Genomic DNA, 23,536 nt, shown 5'->3' with positions numbered 1-23,536 from the left:
TAGGCAGAGAGAGAAGCAGGCTCCCTGTGGGGAGCCCAATGTGGGACTCGATCCTAGGACCCCAAGATCACACCCTGAGTGAAGGCAGATGCTCAACCACTGAGCCACCCAGGCGTCCCTCTTTCTAAAAAAAACCCAAAAAACAAAAAACAAAAAATTTACTTATTTAGAAATACTGTTGGTGGGGGGAGGGGCAGAAGAAGAGGGAGAGAGAGAATCTCAAGCAGACACCTCACTGAGCTTGGAGCCCAATACAAAACTCCATCCCATCACCTTGACATCATGACCTGAGCTGAAATCAAGAATTGGATGCTTAACTGACTGAGCCACCCAGGGGCCCCCAGTTCATTATATTCAATCTTCTTTCTTCTACCACAAGTTTTTAAAGGTACAAATTTTGCTTTGTGGACTGTTTTTCCCCCAAAGATGATTCTATGTATGTTCTCAGTGTCAATATCTCTGATTTTCTTCCCTTTTCTTATTTTCAAACTCAATTACCCACCAAAAAGACTGTTTTTGCAATAATGCAGATAAAACCAAAATTAGCACCCTTAACAAAAACATAAATTCATACATAGAATTTTTTATAAAAATAACTCATGATTAAAACAGTAATTCTCTAATACTTCTTATGGCTATTTTAAATCATTTTATTAGTAATTCCCCTATCAAACCTAAGAGATGATTATTTGGGGGTTAATTAATTTGACCACAACAAGTGGATCAAAGCAATGATAGTTCCCAAATCAGCCTGTTCTCTTGTTTTGGTACCTAGACAAACATGTTTCTAACTGTAGAGTTAGTTGTATATATATATATACAGGATAGCATAGCAATTATTATCTACTTTAAGAATTCTATTAAAGTCTTACTAATGGGAAAATGCAGTTACCCAGTTAAATGTTAAATGTTAAAATGTTAAAAGTTAAATGTTAACTTTTAAAATAAGGTTTTTTTGTTTTTAAAATGTATCAAATCTAGGCTTATTTATTTTTTAAATCTAGGCTAATTTAAAATGAAATGTAGTCCCTGATCCTGACCTTTTGATAGCTGGAGAAAGTAATTCTGAGGAGAAAAGAAAATTTTGGATTAAAAATGTACTAAAAGTATACAGTGTGTACCAAATCAACTCATTAATAATTTTGTGTATTTTTTTAAATATTTTATTTATTTATTCATGAGAGACACAGAAAGGGAGTAGATAGGCAGAGACACATACAGAGGGAGAAGCAGGCTCCACGCAGGGAGCCCGATGTGGGACTTGATCCCGGGTCTCCAGGATCACACCCAGGCTGAAGACGGTGCTAAACCACTAAGCCACTGGGACTGCCCCTATTTTTACTTTTAAATCAGTTCCTAAACATCTCTGAGATCTTTCAACCTTCAGAAATGTAGAGCTCCTCTTAAGGTTTATTTCCTTTCCTTATTAGTCCAGATGTTGTTACCTATTTAGTGTACCCACACATCAATAGCTATTTCTACCAAGAACCAAGGAATTAAAAGGCTATTCTTACACTGTACTGTTTCCTTTCCACTGGCCTATAAAAATGCTCTAATCTCTTATCTTTAAAAAGAACTACTCTCTTCTGATATAGGACTCTTTTCTAGCTACACTGTTTTTCTCTATTTCAGAGCTAAAATCCTTTTTCTTTCTTTTAAAATTTAATTTTATTTAAATTTAATTAATTAACATACAGTGTATTATTATAGTTTCAGGGGTAGAGTTCATTGATTCATCAGTTGTACATAACACCCAATGCTCATTACATCACATATCCTCCTTAATGTCCATCACCCAATTGCACAAACCCCCCAATCCTCCTTTTTCATTTTTAAACTAGTGTTTTAAATTATAGAATAGTTTTAAATCATCCTGATGTTCCCTTTCTCATTTAACATAGAGAAAGATTGGAAAACAGTTAACCAAAAAGAAGGAAATAAAAGTCATTATAACCCTCAGACCTAGGGATACTCATTTAGTACATATCCTCCTGTATTCTTATCTTTGTTTTTACCAAAATTCACCATGAGATATATATCTGAGAAAAGGACCTGAGAAAAGGAGAAAAGGATTTTTTTTTAAGATTTTATTTATTCATGAGAGACGCAGAGAGAGAGAGAGAGAGAGAGAGAGAGAGAGGCAGAGACACAAGCAGAGGGAGAAGTAGGCTCCATGCAGAGAGCCTGATGTGGAACTTGATTGCGGGACTCCAGGATAACGCCCTGGGCCGAAGGCAGGTGCTAAACCACTGAGCCACTCAAGGATCCCTGTAACTAGAATATACTAAGAACTCTCAACTCAGTAAGACCAACAATCTGATTTTTAAAGTGGGGAAAAAAATTCTGACAAGCTATTTTACAAAAGAACATAGGGAAATAGCCCATGAAAAATGCTCAATATATATAAATACAAACTCAAATGAGATACCATTACACATCTACTAGAATAATAAATAGGAAACAACTCGAATATCAATCAATAGGTGAGTGGTGAAACAAATTGTGGGATATTTCTACAATGGAATGCCACTTACTCAGCAAGAAGTTACAAATACAGATACATGCAACACATGGATGAATTTGAAAAAGACAACACAAAAGACTACATATTATCTTATTCTGTTTATATGAAATGCCCAGAAAAAGCAAATTTATAAAAGCACAAAACAGATCAGCGAAGGCCTAGGGCCTGGGGAGTGGGAAAGAGGTGGTTATTGTCTGCAAAAGGCCATGAGGGAGCTTAGTGGATACTTCTATAACCTGACTGTGGTGGTAATTACACAGGTGTATAATTGTGTATACTGAACTATACAATAAATGTACCCATTGTAAGCACATGTAAATTATATCTCAAAAAAGTTTGCTACCAAAAAAAAAAATATGCCCATAACCCGAAAACTATGGGAAAATCTGTGTTTATCCATTATATTTATTTTTCTCGAAATGAGATCATGCTATTTATACAATTCTGTAACTGCTTTGATTTGACAATTTAAAAAATATTTTAATAACCTTTTAAATTCTAGAACAGAAATATAAACATTTTAGTTCTTGTTGACTGTCACTTACAGGATCAAGTCCAAGCTTCTTAGCATAATCTGACTTCTGCTTCTTTTCCAACCCTATCACTTAACATTCCTCCTGTCTTAACCTTTTTGGTCCAGCCCTAAACTGCTTGTTCTCTGCATGCTGTCTCCCTATGATGACTATGAATACTCCTATGATGCTCACTCCCCCAGCTACCTGAACTGTCTTATTCTATTTGCTTAGATAACATGTACTCATAAGTCTGAACACATTTGATTTAAAATTGTTGATGGACTTGATTGAGCTCACTGAAGATGGAACTTATCTTGTTCAGCTTTGTTATTTGGCTGAATGCCTGGCAAAGGGCAATGCAATGTTTGACAAATTCAATCAGAGAGGGCAGGAAATCATCCTGATGTTCCCTTTACCTCTGTTCTCCATTTAGGGGCAATATGTCCTATTAATTTTCTATTTAAATATTTCCTCACTTCATGTTCAATTGCTATTAAAATCTTACAATTACAACAGCCTCCATACTTTATGCCTTCATTCTTGACCTCATACAACTTATAAATATCTTACTTTAAGCTTTTCTTTACAGTGACTTTTTCATATTAAATTTGGGAAACACATAAACATCAAAATAAGAAAATTACCTATCTACCCACCACCTAGAGATAGGCTTCTCAATGATTTATTTCTTCCAATATTTCTCACATGCATGTTTGGATATGTTTGTGTGTATACAAATTATATCCATATTTCAACAGGCACCATGTTGAATAACAAACCAAGGTTTTTGTTCCTCAGAGTAATTCAACCTATTCAAATTAGAAATAATTTCATAGTTTTGCTGTTCTCTCACAATTTTATATTTCATCACTTCTTCCTATTTCATTTCACTAGCTAGTACCTCCAGAAAAATACTGAATACTAGAGGTGAGAGTCTACAGATTGTCCTATTCCAGGCTTAAAAAGCAATGTGTTGGGTATTTCACCATTACACAGGATGCTCCTTATTGATATTTGATATTTTTTTTTATTAAGTTAACAAAATGTGCCAGGTTTTCTAAGAATTTTCATCAAGGGAAAGGTATTAAATTTTTTTCAGGTTATCTTTTCTGCATCAAGTTGATCATATGGTTTTCTCCTTTCATCTATTCAGGTGAGTTAATTATTTTAAAATATTTACCAACAAATCCATCGTAAGTTAAATTTAAACTTACTAATATGGCTTATCTGGCCTTTGGAATCTGGACTCTAACTTTTAAGATTATATCCTACCCTTTACTCATTGTTGAAGAAATATGCCAGACTTCCTTAAGTCACTATAGTCTGTACTCTTTCCCAGTGGAATGGCTTTTCCTCTTTCTTGGACTTCCTGGCAAAATCCCAATCATCCCTCAAGGCTCAGCAAATTAAATTTTCTTCTATTTCTTCCTTTCTCCTATCACCTCCCCTTGAATCAGGCACATCTAAGTTGTGCTTTTGGTATCTTACTCATACTGCCATCAGAGTACTTCTCATCACACCATAATTGTTTATTCATGGTACTTCCTCAGTGGTAGGCTAACTCAACTTTCACTGGTCACTGGACACCTGTGTTGAGTCCAGTTATTATCTAAATGCTATAAACAGTATTTGTACTTACACCCTTGTATGGATATGTTTTCATTTCTCTCAGGCATACACCCAGAAGTGGAACTGCTAGGTCATCTAAATAGGTACATCAAGCTTTAGTTTGCCAAACATTTCCCAAAGTGGTAGTACCAATTTATACTCCACCAGTTATGTATGTGAGTTTCAATTGCTCCATAAGTTCACCAACATTTTATATTGTCTTTTTTTTTTTTTCTTAATTTTAGTCATTCTGTTGCCTATGTAGTGGTATGCCATTTTGTTTTAATTTGCATTTCTCGGGCAGCCTTCAGCCCAGGGTGTGATCTTAGAGACCCGGGATCAAGTCCCACGACAGGCTCCCTGCAAGGAGCCTGCTTCTCCCTCGGCCTATGTCTCTGCCCCTCTCTTGTGTCTCTCATGAATAAATAAATAAAATCTTAAAATAAATAAACAAATAAATAACATTTCTGTTAGCTAATGATCTGAATATTTTGCCAAACTTATTGGCCATTTGGATTTTCTTTTTGTGAGTGTCTCTTCAAGTTCTTTGTCTATTCTAAAAAAAACCTGAATTGTCTTTTTCTTATTAATATGTGAGAGTTCTTTGGGATTCCAGTTTTTATATGCACATGTATATATCTCTCAATATCTCAAAAATCAAATAATAAAATAAAATATATTTCCTAGTCTGCTGGCTTGCATTTTTTCTGGATAAGCAAAAGTTCATTAAATGAAACCCAGGTGGTTCAAACTTTTCTTGACAAAAGCACTTTAATGACAAAAAAATTTGATTTGTGGTTATTAATAAATACCCTAGATTGTCAAAGATGTAATCTGGATCTCAATATATGAAGTTTTCATAGGCTTTATTATCTATTATATAATACCTAATTGTTTAACAAAAAAACTATAAAAGTACTATTTTAAAAAGCTATGAAAACAAAGAACACTTCCTAATTAATGTTTTAAGACATCTTTGGCTAAATTCCTTGGGGTTTTTAACTTAAATTTTCATTTAAAAATGATACAATTGAAGCATGAGGTGATTTCTTCTTTTAAATACTCCATATTTAAAAAGCTGGAATTTTGAATACTAAAAAGCAAAACAGCAGGCACTGGGCAGATGAGCAGCCTAATTAGTCCTATAAGCTATTCACAAAACCTCACCTGACCTCACTATCAATATTCAGAAATATAAAACAGAAGACTTGAATTAGGTGATTACTAACATTTTTCCAGCATTTCAACTTTTAAAATTTTGTCATCAAACACTTTGCTATGATGAGGTCTGAATATATACTTTCCTTAAGTGTTATGCATTGTAAGTTAGGGCTGCTACATACTTGTGTAGACACAGCTACAGGGGAAGTTAACTCACACAGCAGCACAACCACACACACTATGGCCCTGACTAGGTCCATCACTTTGTACTCATTTAAGACCAGTCCTGGGATCCCTGGGTGGCGCAGCGGTTTAGCGCCTGCCTTTGGCCCAGGGCGCGATCCTGGAGACCCAGGATCGAATCCCACGTCGGGCTACCGGTGCATGGAGCCTGCTTCTCCCTCTGCCTGTGTCTCTGCCTCTCTCTCTCTCTCTGTGTGACTATCATAAATAAATAAAAATTAAAAAAAAAAAAAAAAGACCAGTCTCAGTCAAGGAGACTATCAGTCATATACCATACCCACCACCAAAACAACATAATTCTTGAGTATTATTGAAGATATTGTAAGGATGTAAAAGCAAATGTTCACAGAGTCTCTTTGCTATGGTACTTTTAAAATTAGACAGTGAGTATCAACATCAACAAGCAGCAGAAACCAGAACTTCAAAGTTGGCATGTTAATGAGACAAACTCACTGTATATTAAAGAAGATATATATTTATGATACCTGATTATCAGATACAATTTTATCTCATCTGTACCCATTTCAGTTTATAACATATAATGCTTAAAATAAAACTATACATTTATAAAAGCACTAAAAATCTTCCCTTTAGTAAGTTAGACAAATGTTTCTCTCACTGTGCAAGTATATAATTTTATATATAAAATAAATAATTCTTTTCATGAAACAGCTGATTCTGGAGTATATATTTTTCAGGATAAAATGCACGCAGCAAATTTTTCCTAACACAATAAATTATTAACGTGTGATCAATAGTAACAAACCTTATATTCACATCGGCATTTTCCAACAATACTGCCTTACTAGCACTACCAATTAGCTTATATACATCAAGCAGATGTTTAGAATACATACCTCTTGTGCAAGATCTTGTGCATTGGAGATAAGAGGAAAAGGAGGACTGGCCTTGTTCATATGTACTGTGACAGCATTGTGTATCTTAAATGCATTCTGGAAATCTTTATTTTGTACAAGTTGTAAAAGCAGTGAGATATCCTCCTGGCTCTGAGAATCTACCAAAGTATGTTGGATATGTTTAAGTGAAGAAAACAAGTCTTCCACTTCTAGTAGGAGAAGGAAAAGGTATCCAAAAATTAATTGTTTGTTGTAATTCAACATATGTTTTAAGATAAACTTTCTTACACCAATAACAAGTTTTCCAATATATTTGAGAGTTAAATCACTATCATTTTACCCATTTTCAAGTAAAATTCTAAAAAATATACAATAAAATAGAGTAACATTCTTTTCAAGCATTTGAAGTATAAAACACAGGGATCCCCAGGTGGATTAGCAGTTTAGTGCCTGCCTTCGGCCCGGGGTGTAATCCTGGAGTCCCGGGATCGAGTCCCACATTAGGCTCCCTAAATGGAGCCTGCATCTCCCTCTGACTGTGTCTCTGCCTCTCTCTCTGTCTCTCATGAATAAGTAAATAAAATCTTTAAAAAAAGTATAAAACACATACTCACTATAAAAATAAATGAATACATTTACACAAAAAATGAATAAATTTAAATAGTCCCATCACCTAGACATAACTTTTTTAATATCTTAGAGCATTTGTTTTCATTTAACAGTACATTTTAATTATTTTCCCACATCACCAAATAGTCTTTTATTTTATTATTTTATTTTTTTCCAAATAGTCTTTTAAAAACATTATATATAATGGCTCTATGATACTGTTACTTAGCTAAACCATAATTTAAATTACCATTAAAGTTGAGCATTGAGGTTGAGCTCTATGATACTGTTACTTGGCTAAACCATAATTTAAATTACCATTGAAGTTGAAGTTGAGGTTGCTTCCCTCCAATTTTTTGCTATTATACGTAATAAGCATTTCAATACATAATGATCATTGCTGAATAAAAATTTGTCAGAAAGTGATGTTTTCTTAAAATAACTCTTAGAAATAGAATTTTTAAGTAAAACTCTGACACTGAAAAAACCAAACAGCTTTTCAGGGAAGTTTTACTAATTTAATTTACATCAATAGTTTCACCAATATTCAACATTACAGTTTTATAAAATCAATTTACTTAATGGCAAGGGTGAGGTTTAGTCATATTTACCAGGCACTTCTTTGTGGTCTATAAAACTCTTGTGAACACGTGAGTCTCCTAAAATTATACTGAAAGTTGTGGGCATGTGGATTTGTGTGTACATGCCTGTTGATGTGCATACGAGGCATATGCATTTTTCTGGGAAAAGGTTATATCCCAAAATGGTTTAAAGTCACAGGTTGTCTCTTCCTTGCCCCTCAACGACTAGATGTGTGCGTGTGTGTACACTTTGTTACATTTGTTGGAAACAGTGTCAATTTCTTCATTTGTCTGTTAACTGTGTTTATCACAGCTTTTATTATAGAAGTTTTCAATTCTATGTTAAGAATTATCTACTTTTCTCTATGTGATTTCCATGCTTATAAACTCCTTCTGCTAGGTCATTATATATTTACCTACATTTCTTTTGGTTTCTTACAGCTTCTACTTCATAAATAACTTTAATTCACCTAAAATTTACTTTGATATAGATTTGGGGGGAAATTTTAACTTCACTTCTTTTCTTCCAAGTGGTCAACAATTATTCTAACACCATTTATTAAATAATCCTTACTGTTACACTGATTTATGCTACTACCAAATCCTTACATAGAACATTATCTTTTTCTAGTCCAGTGGCCTATCAGAACCACAATGTCTTATTATATAGTAGCATTACAGTCTTTCCTCATATTGATATGACAAGTACTTGTTCATTACTTTTTCAAAAACATCTTGACCATTCTAAATGAGTTAGAATTTTTTCAAGGTACTACCCACTCTCTCCCATTCCTCCAAAAATAAGTCTATTGAGATACTGACTAAAATTAAACCTGTACAAGTTTGGGAAAAACTTTTTTTTTTTTTTAAGTTTGGGAAAAACTTATAGTGGATACCACTTCTTATACAAATCACATGGAAAAAAAAACCTCTCAGCTTAAGTCCTTTTGTTAGTTTTCTTCATATACGGTCTGCAGAAAAGCTGATTCTTATACATGTATCTTATAACCTACTACTTTACAGCAGTTAAATTCTTTCATAGACTCGAATAGTTCTTCAGTAGATCCTTGAGGTTTTTTATCTCCTCCTCACAAATCAAAACAGATTTACTCCGTATAAAATACACAAATATACTGCTCTTCAGTAATTTAAAATGAATATTAACTAGGAGCAAAAACTGGAAAGTCAAAACTGTCAATTGAATGACCTAAGAAACTGTGACGCAGAGCTATTAAAACTTTAGATATATACAATTTTACTTGTCAAATATACTTTAGTAGAGCTGGGGGCAGGGAGAATATGGAATGTCAGATTCCATCAAATTCAAAGAGGTTACCACAGAATTACTGAGTGTAAAGAATTCAATAGGCTTAAAGTATCTTTAGAGCAAAACAGGAAAACATTTAAATATCTTAAAAGGAAAAAGAATTATAAAAGTAACAAAGTATTTTGTCTACAATCTTAGGACTATCTTTGACTTCACTGGGTGGATAATGAGATTACTGTTTAAAATTTTAGTAATTATTTAAAAGAGTTCAGACTGGGGTATCAGGGCAATTAGAAAAATCAAGGGCTTCAGATCTTACTACTGACTGAAATCAGTAAGCAATTTTCGTCAGCCCAAAAGATACACATTTCTCTAATGTCTCTTCAACCCTAAGGATATCTCTCTGGTATACCAAAGCCACCCATAAGGATGCTGCAATACTGACATTAAAAAAAAAAAAAAAATTGTTGTTACCTTCCAGCTATAATTACTAGTATTAATTTGGTATACTATACAGGCCTTTCACACTTTAAAAAAAAATGCTGATTTAACCATATAGGTCACATTGTAAATGTTGCTTTGCAATCTGATTTTTTACTTTGGAATAAATACCTAAAACTACTGATTAGATAATAAAAACATTTAAAACTTTGATATATATATTGACAAATATACTCCTACCAGTAATTAACGTGAGTGCCTATTTCTACAAACAGGCCGAAATAAGGATTATTAATTTTTCCATTGTTGGTGATCTGGTTAGGAAAAAATATATTTCTTTGCCTAGTAGTGAGGTTGAATCTATTTCCACAAAGTTAACAGTCATTTGTATTTCTCCTTTCATTTATTTTCTACTTATCTTTGCCTGTTTTTCTATTAGTTTTCTTTTTTTCCTTAATGACTAGTATTGATTATATAAATACCTCTGAAGTTTTATGCAAAACATACTGAATGTAATTACCTTTTCTTGCTTTATCAGAACAATGATTTTTAATCGAAGATATTTATGAGAATTACTTTTTTTAAAAAGATTTTATTCATTTATTCATGAGACAGAGACAGAGACAGAGAGAGAGAGAGAGGCAGAGACACAGGCAGAGGGAGAAGCAGGCTCCATGTAGGGAGCCTGACGTGGGACTTGATCCTTGGTCTCCAGGATCACGCCCTTGGCTGAAGGCGGCGCTAAACCGCTGAGCCACCGGGGCTGCCCTATGAGTACTACTAAGGGAACTTGCAAAGGTATGAGCTGAGTTCTACCTCAAACAATCAGAATCTCCTGTGTTGTCTTACTTATGTCATTAAATATAAACATAAATACATATACATTGATTTTAAGTTTATGATAATGTACCCTTCTGGTTAAGAACCACTGACTTAAAGGCTTTATTAACACAGTCACTACAATATTTTAAGACATGATATACTTGAGACTAAGGTAGTCAAACCTATTTCTTTCTATACTAAATAACCTTGACTGCTATACTGAGTTTTGTGTCTGTTTTTTAGTTACTCTATTTCCTTGTTGGTAAATAATTTTTGTTGCCCTCTTTCTGCTTTTGTGGTAAGCACAGCAATACTTCTCATATTTAGAATATTGTAAGTATAAATTAAGATAATGTAGTCCTATGTCATAGAGAAGAATTAGGGAAAGTAAGGTAGAGTATCTCAAACTAGGAATGGCTTAGTGAGACAAGTTGAAATCAATGATCTTATTTCAGGAGATCAGTTCATAGCTGAGATACTTCTCAGATAGGAAATTTTGTGCTTAATCCAAAATGGATAGCGTAAGGAATGCAGATTCCAGAGAGAGATGAAATCTGGCCAATTTGTACATATTGAGTTCTAAAATCACAAAGACCATCTAGGACAGTTTAAAATCCAAGAGGAAAAAAAAAGCTTTCTGGACAAACTGGAAATGTTTTTCATTCAGATCTACAGGAATAGGAAAAATGTAAAGTATAATAATACAACAGAGTCCCAAAGAGGCTAATGACCTAGTACCTCCTACAAAAATAATGGGTTGTGGGAGAACCTAAGAACCTCGTCAATGCTAGAAAGAGAAAAACATTTAACTGGGCTTAAGGTTCAAGATTGTTAGGTTAGCATCGAGACCAACTTAAACTTGTTCATTATCATTCTTTACTTCACTCACCTCTTTGAAATTCTAGTCACGTTTTTGTTTAGTTAGTAAAAACTGTTTTCAATGAAATTATCTTACTACATTAATCCATATTGTCAGACTGAATTGAGATGACTTAAATTAAGCTCAGCTTTTAAAATTAAACATTGTCGGGATCCCTGGGTGGCGCAGCGGTTTGGCGCCTGCCTTTGGCCCAGGGCACGATCCTGGAGACCCGGGATCGAATCCCACATCAGGCTCCCGGTGCATGGAGCCTGCTTCTCCCTCTGCCTGTGTCTCTGCCTCTCTCTCTCTCTCTGTGTGTGACTATCATAAATAAATGAAAAAAAAAATTTAAAAAAAAAATTAAACATTGTCAACTATTTTTGAAAAACTACAAGTATGTATTTGGCACAAATTATATATTAGTCATTCCCATCACTGAATAGAAAGATACGGAATATCCTATTATGTGCATATATACAGGATTTTATTGACTCCTCCTAAAAACCCTAAGAAACATTTCCCAATTTAAAAAACAACCCCAGGGCAGCCCTGGTGGCTCAGCGGTTTAGCGCCGCCTTCAGCCCAGCGCGTGATTCTGGAGACCTGAGATAGAGTCCAGTGTTGGGCTCCCTGCAAGGAGCCTGCTTCTCCCTCTGCCTGTGTCTCTGCCTCTCTCTGTGTGTGTGTGTGTGTGTGTGTGTGTCTCATGAATAAATAAATAAATATAAATAAATAAAACCCCAAACCCTCCAAACTAGAGAAACCCATAACTCAGATCAAATCTCAAGAAAATAAAGCCATACGCAAAAAACAGCACCCAGATGAAGAATTCATTTCTTCAAACTTCTAAGACAGTGCTTTTCTGCCAACCACGGGAATAAAAAAAGATAAAATTTTCTTTCTTTTCTTTTCTTTCTTATTCTAGGGCTTGATTATGCTGTTTATTTGTTCTGGAAAAGCTGTCCCTGAGAAGTCTTTCTGCCTAATACAGCAGCATGTAATATACACAGGCCAGTATTTAGAGGAGCTTATACATTCTTACCATGTATCCTTAAAAGGAATTTTCTCTAGTTAACTGTTTGCACCTTCATACATATAATGCATGTGTTTTATTCACCCTCCAAATGCTACTTTCATAATATCATGCAGGAAAGCTTCTCAAAATACTCTCATCCTTCACATCTACATGTTTCCATTAAGAATGTTTAGTGAATTAGAAAAGATTAAATTAGCAGATATTCAGTGAATTTTTACAACTTCATTAAATATATGTAGACTGTCTAGAAGACATGGACTAAACTATATGCAGTTGAAACAAATGAGTATTTAAAAGAGAATACAAAATACTGATACAAACCCTATGATGAAATTAGTGTTTTTTAATAGGCTTATCAACTTAAAAGACATTAAAAATGATGCTGCCTCTGTCCAGTAAGTTTTAAAATCACATAGAAAGCAATAGACACCTACAGCATTAGTCTTAAGATTCTGATCATAATAAATGAAATTAATTCAGTGTTTACTCAGTTCTTTACTAGAAAATTCTCAATGTAATTTTGACAAAGGGTGTTTTCTTTGATATTAAGATTGATGTCTAATTAAAAATTATTGTGGGTAACATCAGCTTAGCGACTCTCACTGTGACACGCATTCTCACTCACATTTTAGTTTCATATAAAAATTCTTAATTTCAAAGGTCAGAATATTTAGTTGTAAGTTAAAAAACCCTTTGATCACTTATTATACATCTTTTTAATTTTTTTTAAGGATTTTATTTATTTATTCATGAGACACACACACACACACACACACACACACACACACACACACAGAGGTAGAAACAGGTAGAAGGAGAAGCAGGCTCCATGCAGGGAGCCTGACATGGGACTCGATCCTGGGTCTCCAAGATCACGCCCTGGACTGAAGGTGGCACTGAACCACTGAGCCACCCGGGCTACCCTCTTTTTAAATTTTTTAAAGATTTTATTTATTTATTTGAGAGACAGAGAGCACCAATGGGGGAGGGGCAGAGGGAGAGGAGCAAGCAGCTTCTCCATGGAGTGGGGAGCCTGATGCAGGGCTCAATCCCAGAACCCTGAGATCATGACCTGAGTCGAAGTCAGATCTTTAACCGACTGAGCCACCCAGGCACCCCTGTACTGTACATCTTTAAAACACTTTAACAAATACTTCTTATCCAAGAACAATTAATTTTGTGTAACTTAAAGCTACTTAAGTTCTTCTGTACAATTCCAGAAGGAATTTTAAAAATCCAATCAGATGCAACTAAATCAGTCCTGTCAAATATGAACCCTCTTCTGTAGTTATCAATGAAGATACACAATAAAGAGAGGATAGAATTCAGAGAATAGAAATTCCCTTCCCCTCTCATAAAAAGACACAACAGAAAACACAAGGAGAAAGAACCACATGGACAGAAAAATAGATATATGGAGAATCACAGGACTAGAAAGAAAACATGAACACAGTGCAGAGAGGGGAGTGGACAAAGAGAGTACTGCAGCAGAGATGTAAACACAATAAGGCAGGACAAAGGGAGGGCAGAAAAGGGACACTGTAGAGAAGGCAAAGGCAAACATAGCAAATCTGATAAATTCCAGTCTGCTATAGCTTTCCTACAAGAAAGTCTTTATATCCAGTTTTTTTTTTTTTTGTCGCAGTTGGATCTATTTTTCTTGCTTGATATTCAGTAGAAATTGTTTTAAGTTCCCATCATTTTCCCTAACGTTTCTTATAACATATATTATTTATGGTTAAGAGGACACATTATCTAAAAGAAAAATTACTTACATTTGGCATTAGAATACAATTATAATCAGATAAATACAAATAAATACAAATACACATAAATCCACAAATCTACCCTTTGAACCCTCTTCTTTCCCCTTGGCCCCCTCCTGGTAGCCTAAAATGTAAAAGAATGAAGATTTAAATTAGGCAACAGAAAGCAATAACCAAGAGTTGCTCTATCTGAAATTCTATCTTCAAATACCCAAGACACTAGACAGCCATATGGGAGAATTTTTTTGGCTTTAAGGGTAAACAATAAGATTACTCAAGGAAGCTAAGGAATCTCCATCTCTGGAGAGCTTTCAAAGTAATGGTGATAATCATCTACCCAGGATTAGCTTTGCTTATTTTACTTGTGCTATCATTTACCCTACATAAAGAGATATGTAGCATTAAAATTTTTCTAGCATTAAAGATTTTCCATTTCATTGCTTAAATAATACATATTTCTTTAATCTATCCTCAGAAATTTCTAGATTTCAACCAACTTTATGACTTTTTCTTCTTTTCTCCTAAACTGGACAAACTGAATGTTCAGATAAGGACCTTAATTAATATTTCTGAGTATGTGGAAATTATATCAGTTTCCAGTATACCTATCTGCTGAATCAAAATGAGAACACTCATTCAGGAAATCTTTGCTTAAACAGAGGTAGACTTTTTCTTTTTTTCTTCCAAATTTAAGAACATAAAATTCAGACCTTTGAATTTTGGTTGGCAGCGGACAAAATCAAAATAAAACTTTTAAAAAAGACTTAATTTATTTATTCATGACAGAGGCAGAGACACAGGCAGAGGGAGAAGCAGGTTCCCTGTGGGGAACCCAATGTGGGACTTGATCCCAGGACCCCGGGATCACAACCTGAGCCAAAGGTAAAGTTTATCACAATCTAGTAAAATTCCAGGATATCCCACAGTCAGTTGGAAGTCAAATAATAACAGAAATGTAGAAGATATATTTTACTTTGTAACATTGCTGACTTTATAGCTGAATATTCAGAGACGTAGCAAAAATATGTAGACATTAATCAAGGCTGAAACATGCTAATCTAATGAATTATTTTATTCATCCTAGTTTTATGCCCCTTGGCATACCTTTTATCTTCACACTAACAGCAGCTGGTGTGAATCAGAAAGTCCCTAATCACAAATTTCAAGCGTCTCCTTATTATCCACAGAACAAAGAGCTCACCCTGGGTAGGTGGGTGTGCCTTTCCTAAGGTCTCTTCATATATGATGACAGTGTTTCCTACTTTATTCCCTTTGAATATTCTACTATATTTACTTGTCTGGCCCAAAATTACTTCTATATGAATACAAAATAAAAACCAGTGGCACCTGTAATCTAGAGGTATCTGAACATGATTCCATTCTACCTTCACTGTACTTTTATCTGCTACCTTATTTTCTCAGAATTTCCCTCACAAAGTAGTTTGGTTTGCTTATGAAAGAGAACAAGACAATGAGATTTTATTTGAAGCAAAGCAAGTTTTAATAACTCATGCCAATTTTAAGGAATGCTTCTCTAATATATCAAAATTCTTATAATTTATAATACTACTATTATTTATTTGAAATTAAATTCCCACATCACTATTTTCTAATTTTTCATAAGATTCTGACTGCTTTAAACAAGGAAGTTCAGTTCTTCCTTTCAGAATATTTTCTATCATTCCATCCCTGAACTTCTATTATTAAATAGTGCGTAATTTATAAACCCTTTATTAAAAACCACTACTCAAAATATCCAACCTTCCCATCATATTTTCAATTCTTAAAATAGATTTTCTCTACTCACAGATAAATGATGATGTATCATTGGAAACTGATGGCTCCCTCTCAAAGAAATAAATTAGTTGTTGCATCCTTCCCTCATTTAAAATAAGGTGGCTGTTTCTGGCTGTGAAAAAGGCTGAGAAGTTGCCTCTGGCATGATTTTATTAATCAAAATACTGGCAGGGAGACACAACTTTAAGGGAGTACTTCTGTTGTAATTTGATGTGTTAGCAAATTATGTGCAGGAAAAAAAAATGTTTGGTACAAAGCTATTACACTTCATTTTAAAATGAAAACTTAAAACTCAGTGTATCCAAAAATGAAGCTTTGACTGGCAATAACAACTTTATGACTTACGCTAACTTTTCATGTTTCCTATAATTAAACATATTTGAGGTTGAGTCTATCAACATTAAATCATTACTTGTTTCTCAAAATACTAAATATTCTCCTATTCAAAAATTGAATTAGATACGTTATATTTTTTTTTTTAAGATTTATTTGAGAGAGAGAAAGAGCACGCAAGTGGGAGGGGCAGAGTAAAAGGGAGAGAGAATCTCAAGCAGACTCTGTGCTAAGTGTGGAGTTGGATGCAGGGCTCTATCTCAAGACTCTGGGATTACAACCCGAGCCAAAACTGAGAGTTGGACCCGTAACCAACTGTGCCACGGGGGTGCTCCTGGTACTATATTTTGAATTACTTTAAAACAAAATATGTAAAACACCCTTAAATTCAAGGATTGCACAAGGGTATTTTTGAAAACCACAGTGGATTGCAAGCTGGAAGAAAATATAGCTGTCCTTTAACCTACATTTGTAGAAAAGTTAGGCAAGCAACACATAAACAGAAATAGGAAAGAGCAAAAATTTGAGAGAAATGGTCTCCAACCTTCCATACTTAGGCAAAAAAAAAAAAAAAAAAAATATATATATATATATATATATATATGTTTCACTAAAGTGAATCTGGCTTAAGCTGTATTTATTTACTTACTGAGATTACATGAATATTATCTATTAGATGGGCATTTAAGCCTGATCTAAGTAAAGCAAATGGGAAAATACACTCATTTTAAAGAAATTTAATTTAAAAAAATAAATAAATAAAAGGAAAAATCAATCCAGGCTTGGGCTGGATATATTACAATGTAATCATTCTCCAAGTCAGAGAGAATGTTTACAAGAATATTTTAATAAAAAACAATGGAGTGGTGGGAGATGAGGGCCAGTAAGAGGCAAATGGGAATTAAATATTTTTACTCTAACAAAACTGTTTGGGGGGCCTCTGCTGGTTAAGCATATGCCTTTGGCTCAGGTCATGATCCCAGGGTCCTGGGATTGAGCCCATATTGGGCTCTCTGCTCAACTGGAGTCTGTTTTTCCTCTCCTTCTGCCATTCCCCCTGCTTGTGCTCTCTCATTCTCTCTAATAAATAAATAAAACCCTAAAAAAAAAAAAAAAAAAAAAAAAAAACCTCTTTGGAAAAAAGATTAAAAAAAAGAAGAACTAGAGCTGTTCATATGACATCATATACATAAAACATGGTCAAAATTTCCAAATTCTATTCTGTGAAAAAAAAAAAAAAAAACTAGCGCCATGAGAGTTTTTTTTTAAGATTTTATTTATTTATTCATGACAGAGAGAGAGAGACAGAGAGAGAGAGAGGCAGAGACACAGGCAGAGGTAGGAGCAGGCTCCCAGCAAGGAGCCAGACGTGGGACTCAATATAGGGACTCCAGGACCATGCCCTGAGCTGAAGGCAGACACTCAATCGCTGAGGCACCCAGGTGTCCCGGCTCTAGTTCTTCATATTGACAGTCATTAATGAAAGAAAAATCAAATAGATTACCAAAGCTACAGATATTAATTTCATTATAATTTTATAAACTTCAAGGAAATCGGAAATTCAAATCTGAAAACTGCTTTTCAGTAATTTTGGTATAAGAGTTTGAAATAAAAGGTGAATTTCAAGGCAATAAATGTTATCATACATGTAGAAATTTTTAATTCAAAGATTGTATCTAAAAATCATGTTGTAGTGACTGAATAAACTATATGCTTTAGCTCTACGTGACTAAAAGTAAACAATGATGGTTGGTTATGTGGCCTTTGCAAGAAAAGAACTTATCTTGGTCTGAAATCAAACTGCTATTACTTACATTCTCTTATACTCCTCTTCCTTCCTGTATACATTTATGTTAAGGCAAGAGAAACAAAAGTATTTTCTATTATACTGCTGTATATACTTACCTAATATTTTCACAGCATAATGAGGACTTTCTAAGACAATTCCTTCCTCTGTATCAAATATAGGGTTATCTATTCCAGTCTTTGGAGGAATTTGGGCTAGTTTCTTAAGTCTCATGGAAGAATTAAGGTCAAGTTCTTGTTTTTTCCCTTCTTCCTCTCGCCTACGCCTCATGTCTTCCTGTTGTTGCCGAATACGCTCCAACTGTGCACTTCGACGTACTGGCATCATCCTGGTGCCCAAATCTCCGGGGCAGTCAACAGCCATCTCTCGATGCTTCTGATGTTCCTCTGGTGATGCAAGATCAACATTTTTTACTTCGTTGTCTGATTCCTCAGTAACATGCCCATTCATATGGGATGTTGTCATGGTTATCTATAAAAACCTGTACCACTTTTTATAAATCAATTTCTCCTATAAAGCCAATATCTTGATTCTGTAGTATAAAATCCATGTTACTTCAAAAAACAAAAACAAAAAACTTCTCACATCACATAATAATGCTATGAAATGTATCCATGAAGGAAATCTAAGGGGGAAAGATGGGGAAAAAAAATATAAGAATTACAATATAAAAGTAGATTTTACACAGCCCACTTCTAATCTACACACAATATACCATCTCTTAAGTGTACAACATTATTTGGCTACATAGATTAAGTACTTTTGTTTTATTTTACAAATAATGCTGAGGAAATCAAGTTATTAAAAAAAATCCCCTCCCAAGAATTTGAAGCATACTGTTTAATCCTATAGCTGAGAAAAACCATGTATTGGAAAGTTTAGCAAAGAGGGAAAGTAAGAAAATTTTAGGTACCACTCTAGTAGAGAATAGGTTGCTTAAGGTATAAAGATGTTTTGATAATCTTTGTAGAGTTGTGTCAACACAGTACTTTACACTCAATACATGAAATTGAAATAGCTTCCTAGTTAACTGCTAAAGAAACTGGCATATAGCAAGCCATGTTGGTGGCTCACCTGAGATTAAGGTAGTATTGTGGGGGATAATTAACTTTTAGGAGTTTATGAGATGCAGGAGATACCTAATGAAAAAGAAATTTTAATTAGCAGCTAAGGCATCTATAGGATAAAACCACATTAAGTGAGAAAAAGACTGTGGGTTATTAGTCTTTATAACCAGTCACCTTAAAAAAAGAATTAAGGGTGCCTAGGTGGCTCAAATGGTTCAGTGTCTGCCTTAGGCTAAGGTCATGACCTTGGGATCCTGGGATATTGAGTCCAGCATCTTCAGACTCCCTGCTGAGTAGGGAGTTGACATCTCCTTCTGGTCCTCCCTGCTGCTCGTGCTCTTTCAAACAAATAAAATCTTTGAAAAAATTTTTTAAAAAGAATTAAGATTAATTCCTAATGAAGATTCATTCAGAAAATAGTAGTATCTGTTACCACTCAAAAAAATCTTTATTAAAGTTACACTCCACAGCAAATAATATATTGGACTTAGAGACCAGAAACTGAATTTTAATTCTGGTTCTGCGACTTCTTCTGGTTTTATGATTTAAGACTAGTCAGGTTCTCTCTCTGAATGTCAGATTCCTTTGGAAAATTTATTCATAGGCTTGTTCTGAGTTTTTTGTTGTTGTTGTTGTTCTGAGTTTTAACCGAGATGCTGTATGCAAGTTTTAAAACTAAAAAATACATGTATGTATATTAGTTGTTAGTATTAATTTGATTCTATTTTAAAAATTCAGTATTAACCTGATTCTATTTTAAAAATCCTTCAAAATATTTTTATGTCATTTTTATTTTTTAATTTTTTTTTAATTTTTTATTTATTTATGATAGTCACAGAGAGAGAGAGAGAGAGAGAGAGAGAGAGAGGCAGAGACATAGGCAGAGGGAGAAGCAGGCTCCATGCACCGGGAGCCCGATGTGGGATTCGATCCTGGATCTCCAGGATCGCGCCCTGGGCCAAAGGCAGGCGCCAAACCGCTGTGCCACCCAGGGATCCCTATGTCATTTTTAAAAAAGATTTATTTATTTTATTTTTTTTTTTTTTAAATTTTAAAATTTATTTATGATAGTCACACAGAGAGAGAGAGAGAGAGAGAGAGGCAGAGGGAGAAGCAGGCTCCATGCAGGGAGCCTGACGTGGGACTCGATCCCGGGTCTCCAGGATCGCGCCCTGGGCCAAAGGCAGGTGCCAAACCGCTGCGCCACCCAGGGATCCCAGATTTATTTATTTTAGAGAGAAAGTAGCATCCGTTGAGGGGAGGATCAGAGAGAAAGAAGTGGACTTCAGGCTGAGTGCACAGCCCCACTCAGAGCCAATCCCACGACCACAAGACCATGACCCAAGCCAAAATGAGGAGTGGGGCACCCAACTGACTGAGCCACCTAGGTTCCCCACATCAACATATTTTAGATAAGAAAAATATTTTACTGGATGACAAAGGCTTTTCATCAAGCCATTTCTTAGGTGTAAGTAAGCAGATTGTTTATTTATGTGTAAACCCACACAGTAAATCTAATTAGTCTTCTCTGTTCAAGACTTTAAAAATATTTACAATAATAAACCCACTATCTCCTTGAGTTGAGCATCACTTCAGTAAATTGGCTAGAGCATATGCCAACTCAGCAAAAGCTGAGTTTTCAGATAATATTCCTAAATGCCAACCAATCTCCACTCAAACAAATATCTTGTCACATACTTCTTTAACCCACCTAGATTGAGAGGAAAACCATTAGACCAACAGGCAGGAAGACAGGTGCCAGCTACATAAGCCACTAACATTACATTCTCACAAGAATTTTGGTAGATTTTTCTGTCTTGTATCCAAATTTTAACTTCTCTATTTATAACTATGTGAGCTACATGTAAATAACTTATTTATAATTGGATTGCTTTATTTTTCAGTAAACTGAGAACTATCAGTATTATATTAGGCTGTTAAGTTTTATATATTGATTATACATAATGCAAATTCAGCTTATTTAATGTTCTCACTATAAGTAAGCAGAAATGTATGTGGAAATTACTGTAGTGCTATGCTTAATTTTGATTTGAAAAATCTAGGAGTATATATTCCCAGAAAATTGAAACTCTCACCTTTCTCCAATTACAATATTTACTGGGTATTAAAAATCATATTTAATGAATAGTAATGTACTTTTTACCTTATATGCTAGTCTACAAAATTATGATCTGAAATTAAAACTCCCAGCTTAAAAACTAAGGCTATGTCCATAGTCACTATAATAGATCATGGGAGGGGGAAATTACAGCTCGTGCAAAAGAGACCGAGCCAGCTGATCTGGGTCAGAATTTTTATGCTTGGACTATTATCATGCTTGTCTTTCTGGATCTAGTCTTTTACTCTCAGAAAAATTTCTGCAACCTGATATTAATCCGCTTAAAATTCCATTTTGGTCATTTTCCTTGGAGTGTTCACAGTGTACTGGGAAAGACAGCAAAGAAAATGAATGATTATTCTTCCCCAGCTGGTTTCTTCTCATTAGATTCTAAACTCATGCCCAGTGAGTATTTGTTCAACTAAGAATGTCAGAATTTCATAGAAGATTGCACATATCGTAGACTCTGAAACTTAGTATGCAGTAAGGAGTCACAGCAAACACTCAAAACATGAGGATACATTTCTTTGAGCAATATTTCAAAGAACTAAAAATTAGTCAGATAGAAAAGTCTATTCCAGGCAGAGGGATCACATGATCAGTAAGAATGAAGAGTATGAAAATATAGCATTTTCAGAAAACAGAACAGAATGCAATAAGGCTGGACAGGACAATGGGAGCATTTCATACATAAATAATAATGAAACTGAAAAGGCAAATGGGGGGCCAGACTGAGTTAGTTTAAGAACTAAGGACTTAGCCTGAAAGTAGTAATAATTATTGTAGGATTTAAAGCAGAATTGACCTGATCACATTAACTTTAAGAGGACTATCACTCTGGCAGAAGTGTATATGATTGACTTAAGGGTGGAATGAGACCAGTTTGAAGGCAACTGTAAGAAATAGGGTCTTGATCTAAGACAGTGAAGATGAAAAAAAAGTTATACTAAAAAATATATATGTTATAGAAGTACTAGAACTTGGTGTCTGCCTTTCATATAGCAAAAAAAGAAGAGCTGAGAAAGAGGAAGAGGAGAAGGAAGTAGTAGTAGCAGTACTTAGAACTTTAACAATTACTGAGCACTTACGTGTTGGAGAATATTACAAACACTTTACACAGTATTCACTCATTTAATCCTCATTACTACTCTAAAAGTAGTTCCAAATATGCCTGTTTGGTAGATGAGGTATAAGGGCTGAAGTAGACTTTGAAGACAGAATGGTAAAACAAGCAAGAGGCCATATATGAACAAAAGGGAGGAAGATAAAAGGTATGGGAAAAGAACAAATAAGGCTAGTTGAACTAAAGCAGTCAGCTTGTACAAGAGAATAGTGGCTAAAAAGTTTGTTTGGGTCCAACTTACAAAAGGTCTTAAATTAAGTTCTTAATTCTCAAGACAGTAAGAAAGTCATCAAAGATTTAGAAAAGAAGAGTGATCTGTACATAAATATAACTGAGCATTTACTCTTGACTAGGTACTAGGGTTATAGAGACAGGATCCCTGCCCATTAGGCTATCTACCAAAATGTCCTAGAGATCTAGAAATTAATGTGTCCAGAGCTAAACTCATTATTTCCCTTTAATCCCCTCATATTCTCCTTAATCCTCTTCCTCCACTCTCAGTTCTAATTAATGCCATTATACCTCCCCCGTTACCCAAGACAGCATAATGTTTAAGAGAACAAGGCTCCAGAATCAGACTGCCTAGGATCTAATCCTTGCCTACTCTCCTTTTAAAAGTCTCAGTTGAAATACATCCTACTCCAGATTGCCATGACTCCTCAAACTGGTTATGTGCTTGCTCTGGAACTCCCAATCCCTGTCACATCTCTGATCAAACTAGACTACAGCTATTTGTATCTTTGTCTGTCTGCCCCATCAGACTAGATGCCTTTATAGATCAGGAACCATACTGACTCATATCTGGATCCATGAAATCACCCAGCACAGGGGCCAAGCAAACAGGGAAGCTTCAGAATAGGAACCACAGCAGTGTGACTCCAGGACCACTAACTTTGATTTACTGGGTGGATGGCAAATATTAATGTGGAGAATACAGGAGAAGAAGAATTAGAAAAGGACAGAAATTGAAGGGCAATAGTTTTGGACACATTAATTGC

General features: G+C 34.7%; 1 protein-coding gene across 8 annotated transcripts in view; it reads right to left on the bottom strand.

Annotated features, from left to right (window-relative positions):
- The window catches only part of PALS1 (protein associated with LIN7 1, MAGUK p55 family member), a 75,295-nt gene that overhangs the window by 29,214 nt on the left and 22,545 nt on the right, over positions 1-23,536 (bottom strand). For 4 of the 8 annotated variants that reach the window (XM_077909686.1, XM_077909685.1, XM_077909688.1 and 1 more), the window contains 2 exons: positions 18,328-18,854; positions 6,909-7,117 (listed from right to left, as the gene is read on the bottom strand). In XM_077909686.1, coding sequence (XP_077765812.1) covers positions 6,909-7,117; positions 18,328-18,694 — 576 coding nt within the window. In that variant the 5' untranslated portion in view covers positions 18,695-18,854. The remainder of the gene's footprint in view (positions 1-6,908; positions 7,118-18,327; positions 18,855-23,536) is intronic. The other 4 variants (XM_077909690.1, XM_077909692.1, XM_077909691.1 and 1 more) reach the window with 1 other exon arrangement.

Source organism: Canis aureus, chromosome 9 (genome assembly GCF_053574225.1).
Source record: "Canis aureus isolate CA01 chromosome 9, VMU_Caureus_v.1.0, whole genome shotgun sequence".
NCBI lineage: Eukaryota > Metazoa > Chordata > Mammalia > Carnivora > Canidae > Canis > Canis aureus.
This window is presented reverse-complemented; position numbering and strand designations above follow the sequence as displayed.